The sequence below is a fragment of the Symphodus melops genome (assembly GCF_947650265.1).
Source record: "Symphodus melops genome assembly, contig: scaffold_242, whole genome shotgun sequence".
NCBI lineage: Eukaryota > Metazoa > Chordata > Actinopteri > Labriformes > Labridae > Symphodus > Symphodus melops.
In genome coordinates, this window is record NW_027636692.1 from 15969 (window position 1) to 25000 (window position 9032).

The following is a 9032-nucleotide window of genomic DNA, read 5'->3' on the forward strand; positions in this document are numbered from 1 at the left end:
AAACAATGAGCATGTTTACCTGCTTTATGTAAACATAACAATGAACATGTTTACCTGCTTTATGTAAACAATGAACATGTTTACCTGCTTTATGTAAACATAACAATGAGCATGTTTACCTGCTTTATGTAAACATAACAATGAACATGTTTACCTGCTTTATGTAAACAATGAACATGTTTACCTGCTTTATGTAAACATAACAATGAGCATGTTTACCTGCTTTATGTAAACAATGAACATGTTTACCTGCTTTATGTAAACTATGAACATGTTTACCTGCTTTATGTAAACAATGAACATGTTTACCTGCTTTATGTAAACAATGAACATGTTTACCTGCTTTATGTAAACAATGAACATGTTTACCTGCTTTATGTAAACAATGAGCATGTTTACCTGCTTTATGTAAACAATGAACATGTTTACCTGCTTTATGTAAACAATGAGCATGTTTACCTGCTTTATGTAAACATAACAATGAACATGTTTACCTGCTTTATGTAAACAATGAACATGTTTACCTGCTTTATGTAAACATAACAATGAACATGTTTACCTGCTTTATGTAAACAATGAACATGTTTACCTGCTTTGTGTAAACAATGAACATGTTTACCTGCTTTATGTAAACAATGAACATGTTTACCTGCTTTATGTAAACATAACAATGAACATGTTTACCTGCTTTATGTAAACATAACAATGAACATGTTTACCTGATTTATGTAAACAATGAACATGTTTACCTGCTTTATGTAAACAATGAACATGTTTACCTGCTTTATGTAAACAATGAACATGTTTACCTGCTTTATGTAAACAATGAACATGTTTACCTGCTTTATGTAAACAATGAACATGTTTACCTGCTTTATGTAAACAATGAGCATGTTTACCTGCTTTATGTAAACAATGAGCATGTTTACCTGCTTTATGTAAACATAACAATGAACATGTTTACCTGCTTTATGTAAACATAACAATGAACATGTTTACCTGCTTTATGTAAACAATGAACATGTTTACCTGCTTTATGTAAACAATGAACATGTTTACCTGCTTTATGTAAACAATGAACATGTTTACCTGCTTTATGTAAACAATGAACATGTTTACCTGCTTTATGTAAACATAACAATGAACATGTTAACCTGCTTTATGTAAACATAACAATGAACATGTTTACCTGTTTTATGTAAACAATGAGCATGTTTACCTGCTTTATGTAAACAATGAACATGTTTACCTGCTTTATGTAAACATAACAATGAGCATGTTTACCTGCTTTATGTAAACAATGAGCATGTTTACCTGCTTTATGTAAACAATGAACATGTTTACCTGCTTTATGTAAACATAACAATGAGCATGTTTACCTGCTTTATGTAAACAATGAACATGTTTACCTGCTTTATGTAAACAATGAACATGTTTACCTGCTTTATGTAAACAATGAGCATGTTTACCTGCTTTATGTAAACATAACAATGAACATGTTTACCTGCTTTATGTAAACAATGAACATGTTTACCTGCTTTATGTAAACAATGAGCATGTTTACCTGCTTTATGTAAACATAACAATGAACATGTTTACCTGCTTTATGTAAACAATGAACATGTTTACCTGCTTTATGTAAACATAACAATGAGCATGTTTACCTGCTTTATGTAAACAATGAACATGTTTACCTGCTTTATGTAAACTATGAACATGTTTACCTGCTTTATGTAAACAATGAGCATGTTTACCTGCTTTATGTAAACAATGAACATGTTTACCTGCTTTATGTAAACAATGAACATGTTTACCTGCTTTATGTAAACAATGAACATGTTTACCTGCTTTATGTAAACATAACAATGAGCATGTTTACCTGCTTTATGTAAACAATGAACATGTTTACCTGCTTTATGTAAACAATGAACATGTTTACCTGCTTTATGTAAACAATGAACATGTTTACCTGCTTTATGTAAACATAACAATGAACATGTTTACCTGCTTTATGTAAACAATGAACATGTTTACCTGCTTTATGTAAACAATGAGCATGTTTACCTGCTTTATGTAAACAATGAGCATGTTTACCTGCTTTATGTAAACATAACAATGAACATGTTTACCTGCTTTATGTAAACATAACAATGAACATGTTTACCTGCTTTATGTAAACAATGAACATGTTTACCTGCTTTATGTAAACAATGAACATGTTTACCTGCTTTATGTAAACATAACAATGAACATGTTTACCTGCTTTATGTAAACAATGAACATGTTTACCTGCTTTATGTAAACAATGAGCATGTTTACCTGCTTTATGTAAACAATGAACATGTTTACCTGCTTTATGTAAACAATGAGCATGTTTACCTGCTTTATGTAAACAATGAGCATGTTTACCTGCTTTATGTAAACAATGAGCATGTTTACCTGCTTTATGTAAACAATGAACATGTTTACCTGCTTTATGTAAACAATGAACATGTTTACCTGCTTTATGTAAACATAACAATGAGCATGTTTACCTGCTTTATGTAAACAATGAGCATGTTTACCTGCTTTATGTAAACAATGAGCATGTTTACCTGCTTTATGTAAACATAACAATGAGCATGTTTACCTGCTTTATGTAAACAATGAACATGTTTACCTGCTTTATGTAAACTATGAACATGTTTACCTGCTTTATGTAAACAATGAGCATGTTTACCTGCTTTATGTAAACAATGAACATGTTTACCTGCTTTATGTAAACAATGAACATGTTTACCTGCTTTATGTAAACAATGAACATGTTTACCTGCTTTATGTAAACAATGAGCATGTTTACCTGCTTTATGTAAACAATGAACATGTTTACCTGCTTTATGTAAACATAACAATGAACATGTTTACCTGCTTTATGTAAACAATGAACATGTTTACCTGCTTTATGTAAACAATGAGCATGTTTACCTGCTTTATGTAAACAATGAGCATGTTTACCTGCTTTATGTAAACAATGAGCATGTTTACCTGCTTTATGTAAACAATGAGCATGTTTACCTGCTTTATGTAAACATAACAATGAACATGTTTACCTGCTTTATGTAAACAATGAACATGTTTACCTGCTTTATGTAAACAATGAACATGTTTACCTGCTTTATGTAAACAATGAGCATGTTTACCTGCTTTATGTAAACAATGAGCATGTTTACCTGCTTTATGTAAACAATGAACATGTTTACCTGCTTTATGTAAACAATGAACATGTTTACCTGCTTTATGTAAACAATGAACATGTTTACCTGCTTTATGTAAACTATGAACATGTTTACCTGCTTTATGTAAACAATGAGCATGTTTACCTGCTTTATGTAAACAATGAACATGTTTACCTGCTTTATGTAAACAATGAACATGTTTACCTGCTTTATGTAAACAATGAACATGTTTACCTGCTTTATGTAAACAATGAGCATGTTTACCTGCTTTATGTAAACAATGAACATGTTTACCTGCTTTATGTAAACAATGAGCATGTTTACCTGCTTTATGTAAACAATGAGCATGTTTACCTGCTTTATGTAAACATAACAATGAACATGTTTGCCTGCTTTATGTAAACAATGAACATGTTTACCTGCTTTATGTAAACAATGAACATGTTTACCTGCTTTATGTAAACAATGAGCATGTTTACCTGCTTTATGTAAACAATGAGCATGTTTACCTGCTTTATGTAAACAATGAACATGTTTACCTGCTTTATGTAAACAATGAACATGTTTACCTGCTTTATGTAAACAATGAACATGTTTACCTGCTTTATGTAAACAATGAACATGTTTACCTGCTTTATGTAAACATAACAATGAACATGTTTACCTGCTTTATGTAAACATAACAATGAACATGTTTACCTGATTTATGTAAATAATGAACATGTTTGCCTGCTTTATGTAAACAATGAACATGTTTACCTGCTTTATGTAAACAATGAACATGTTTACCTGCTTTATGTAAACAATGAACATGTTTACCTGCTTTATGTAAACATAACAATGAACATGTTTACCTGCTTTATGTAAACAATGAACATGTTTACCTGCTTTATGTAAACAATGAGCATGTTTACCTGCTTTATGTAAACAATGAGCATGTTTACCTGCTTTATGTAAACAATGAGCATGTTTACCTGCTTTATGTAAACATAACAATGAACATGTTTACCTGCTTTATGTAAACATAACAATGAACATGTTTACCTGCTTTATGTAAACAATGAACATGTTTACCTGCTTTATGTAAACAATGAACATGTTTACCTGCTTTATGTAAACATAACCATGAACATGTTTACCTGCTTTATGTAAACAATGAACATGTTTACCTGCTTTATGTAAACAATGAGCATGTTTACCTGCTTTATGTAAACAATGAACATGTTTACCTGCTTTATGTAAACAATGAGCATGTTTTCCTGCTTTATGTAAACAATGAGCATGTTTACCTGCTTTATGTAAACAATGAGCATGTTTACCTGCTTTATGTAAACAATGAACATGTTTACCTGCTTTATGTAAACAATGAACATGTTTACCTGCTTTATGTAAACAATGAGCATGTTTACCTGCTTTATGTAAACAATGAGCATGTTTACCTGCTTTATGTAAACATAACAATGAGCATGTTTACCTGCTTTATGTAAACAATGAGCATGTTTACCTGCTTTATGTAAACATAACAATGAACAATCTGGCTTAAAGAAAGAGACAGATATTATGAAACAGATATTAAAACACACGAAAATGATGTCATTAAAGAAAATCTGTCTGTTGTAGACTCATCAAGTATAACAACTATGCTCAAACAATAGTGACCTCAACCGAGTATTACGTGTGACGGCATGGATCAGGAGGTTTATTCAGAGTAAGGCAAAAACGCAAAGGAACATTGACGATTGAGGAAATTACGGCAGAGCTTTATTGGATAAAAATAACACAGAACCAAACTTTTCTGAAGAAATTTCCCTATTAAGAAAGGCAGAGAAATCCCCTATCAACAAGTTTCCCCTGCAGGAACACACAGGGACTCCAGCGCCCCCTGCAGGAACACACAGGGGACTCCAGCGCCCCCTGCAGGAACACATGGGGGACTCCAGCGCCCCCTGCAGGAACACATGGGGGACTCCAGCGCCCCCTGCAGGAACACACAGGGGACTCCAGCGCCCCCTGCAGGGACACACAGGGACTCCAGCGCCCCCTGCAGGAACACACAGGGACTCCAGCGCCCCCTGCAGGGACACACAGGGACTCCAGCGCCCCCTGCAGGAACACACAGGGGACTCCAGCGCCCCCTGCAGGAACACATGGGGTACTTCAGCGCCCCCTGCAGGGACACGCAGGGACTCCGGCAGGGGGGTCAGTGTTTCTCTTCAGTGCTGTCTGAAGTTAGTGTTAAAATCACAAGCTCCAATCACTTACTCACCACACCTGTGTAAGCCACACCTGTGTAAGCCACACCCCCAACATTATAAAAGCCTGCCCTCATACCTCCAGCTCTCTTTTCTCTCCAAACTTCCCCAACCAGGGAATTGGATGCATTATGATGTAAGTTTGATTTACTTGAGCCAACACTCATCATTGGGATTATAGTTTAGTATTATAATGAGTTTAATGTTTTCATTTCTTTGTTTGTGATAGAAAAAATCATCATCCCCATCGTCAATAAACACCTTCAAACCAAACAGCAATGGATCCTGTGTTTTAATGTGCACTCCCCATTACATGTCTTCTCAACCTGCACTAAGCTCTAACAACTAGCTTTTTAGTTTCTTGAAACAAGGTAAGTTTAGTAGACTTTGTCTGATGAGTATGTGCAGAATCAGCTGTTCTTAAACATAAACATACATTCTGTGATCATGGAGCATTTCATGCTACGTTGAACAAATGACTTCACTCTTGTGCATGTGGGTCCTTGTAATGGTTTCTAACTAACATCTTCCTGGGTGTATATTTATAAAGGTAGAGAACCACAGGAAGCAGAGAATATCTCTGTTCCAGACTAAACACTGAACTCTTTCAAATAAACTGTCGACCTGTGAAGAGCTGAAGGAAAGAAAGCGTCAGCGTCTGTCTGCGGTCACCTTCTCACTGAACCGTGTGTGTGTGTGTGTGTGTGTGTGTGTGTGTGTGTGTGTGTGTGTGTGTGTGTGTGTGTGTGTGTGTGTGTGTGTGTGTGTGTGTGTGTGTGTGTGTGTGTGTGTGTGTGTGTGTGTGTGTGTGTGTGTGTGTGTGTGTGTGTGTCCACATTCCTGCCTGGAGACTTTTTTCCACTCAGGACTGTTTTTCAGGAGAGCTGGACCAGTTTCCACATTCTCGGGTATTATTCCTGCTGTTTCCCATGAGCCTTTGCCTGTGACCTACATTTAAAGGGGAGTGTGGCAGGTCAGTGAATCCTTCTATTCCACCACAGCGGCAGTAAAACAAAGTTTATTTGGTGTAAAAGGTTTTGTCCAAAGGCTGCTGCTGAGATCCTTCCATGTAAACAAGGCTTTAAAGCTCCAACAGTCAGAAAGCAGAGCAGTAGAAGACGTGGTTCACATCTCATCACACTAAAGACTCTTATTAACCACAGACAGCAGGAGAACGGTCAACATGAGCAGACATTACAAACATCCTCCTCAAAGTTGGTCACACAGAACAGACAAAAAGAAACAGAGCTCACAATACAGTAAACTTGTCTCTGTGAGCTTTGATGTCCACTGAGTCCAGGAGCCAATCAGTGTCCACAAATCAACAATCAATAAAGCTTGACATGAGGAGCTTCATATAAAACCTTCAACACGTTCACACATGCTGGACGTGGTCCTCCAAACATCATGATGTACAAACAGACTCCAGCTGTGGACATGATGGACCTCTGACAGCCTGGACGGCACTCACATGGTTAGTCCATCAGTATTAACTGATGGTAGAGGCTGCTGCAGAGTAAAGAGTCCATCAGTATGAACTGATGGTAGAGGCTGCTGCAGAGTAAAGAGTCCATCAGTATGAACTGATGGTAGAGGCTGCTGCAGAGTAAAGAGTCCATCAGTATTAACTGATGGTAGAGGCTGCTGCAGAGTAAAGAGTCCATCAGTATTAACTGATGGTAGAGGCTGCTGCAGAGTAAAGAGTCCATCAGTATGAACTCATCCATTCATACACTGATGGTAGAGGCTGCAGAGTGAAGAGTCCTTCAGGTGAGGGAGGGTCAGTGTTGCTGTCACGTGTCTAAAATGTGTTCAGTGGTTTGGGAACAGTCTGAGATGTTGTGATGTCCCTGCAGGAGGACTACCATCTCTACTGCATTATGACATCAGGCTCAATGTTAAACAGGAGGTCATCGTTGCCTCTTCTGACCTCCAGCAGCAGGGCAGAGTCCTCCTGAAGCGCCCCCTGCAGGTCGGCTGTGGTTGTCATAGGTTTGCCGTTCAGTTTCACAATGATGTCGCCGTCTTTGATTCCACCTCTGGAGACAAAGAGAGAGACTGATGTGGATACAGGATTGTCTTTATTTGGAGGGAAACTTGGAGCACTGTATGATGGATTAATGAAGCGTACTTATCTGCAGGTGAATGAGGAACAATTTCATGGACGTAGATCCCGCTGGTTACATTGGGAAAGTCTGAGTTCTGCTGCTTAAGCTCCTCGATTAACCTGTTGAATACAAAGTTATTTTGTTTTTAGTGACTTCCTTCAGCACCTGCTCTCTTTGGGCTGAATATAAATGTGTTCTAAGCTGGTTGATACGACCAGAGATTGGAGCTATTTCTTTCTAGTGATGAAGGTTAGGATGACAGAATCCTTCGTATTATTCTTTCAGATACGTCCAATGAAGGGTTTCATTACCAGAACAATAAATATTTACTCATCATGAACTTATTTATACAAACAAAAAAAAATAACATACACAACATATTGTGAAAAGAAGAGGATCCATCATGGATCATTGAGGGACTCCTTTAAATACAGCATCTAAATACTCTCTCTCTCCATTCGTTTAAACCCAGTTCAGACTTACGCTGGTGTGATGGTCAACATCCTGATTCCAATAAAGCGTTTCTTTACCGACCTCACATCTGAAACAGAGATCACAATTTAGCTTCTGTACATTACAGCACACTCACAGGTGTGATGTTACAGGTGTGATGTTACAGGTGTGATGTCACAGACACAGGTGTGATGTTACAGACACAGGTGTGATGTTACAGACACAGGTGTGATGTCACAGACACAGGTGTGATGTTACAGACACAGGTGTGATGTTACAGGTGTGATGTCACAGACACAGGTGTGATGTTACAGACACAGGTGTGATGTTACAGGTGTGATGTCACAGACACAGGTGTGATGTTACAGACACAGGTGTGATGTTACAGACACAGGTGTGATGTTACAGGTGTGATGTCACAGACACAGGTGTGATGTCACAGACACAGGTGTGATGTTACAGACACAGGTGTGATGTTACAGATACAGGTGTGATGTCACAGACACAGGTGTGATGTCACAGACACAGGTGTGATGTCACAGACACAGGTGTGATGTTACAGACACAGGTGTGATGTCACAGACACAGGTGTGATGTTACAGACACAGGTGTGATGTCACAGACACAGATGTGATGTCACAGACACAGATGTGATGTCACAGACACAGATGTGATGTCACAGACACAGGTGTGATGTTACAGACACAGGTGTGATGTTACAGGTGTGATGTTACAGACACAGGTGTGATGTTACAGGTGTGATGTTACAGACACAGATGTGATGTTACAGGTGTGATGTCACAGACACAGATGTGATGTCACAGACACAGATGTGATGTCACAGACACAGGTGTGATGTCACAGACACAGGTGTGATGTTACAGACACAGGTGTGATGTTACAGACACAGGTGTGATGTTACAGGTGTGATGTCACAGACACAGGTGTGATGTTACAGACACAGGTGTGATGTCACAGACACAGGTGTGATGTTACAGACACAG

At 37.6% G+C, this 9032-nt stretch overlaps 1 protein-coding gene across 1 annotated transcript in view; it reads right to left on the bottom strand.

The window, feature by feature from the left end:
- Positions 1–5187: 5187 nt before the first annotated feature.
- The window catches only part of htra3b (HtrA serine peptidase 3b), an 11094-nt gene continuing 7249 nt past the window's right edge, over positions 5188–9032 (bottom strand). The window contains exons 8-10 of the mRNA XM_079372970.1: positions 8059–8116; positions 7599–7694; positions 5188–7506 (exon numbers count right to left, since the gene is read on the bottom strand). Of these exons, the coding sequence (XP_079229096.1) occupies positions 7338–7506; positions 7599–7694; positions 8059–8116 (323 nt within the window). The 3' untranslated portion in view covers positions 5188–7337. The remainder of the gene's footprint in view (positions 7507–7598; positions 7695–8058; positions 8117–9032) is intronic.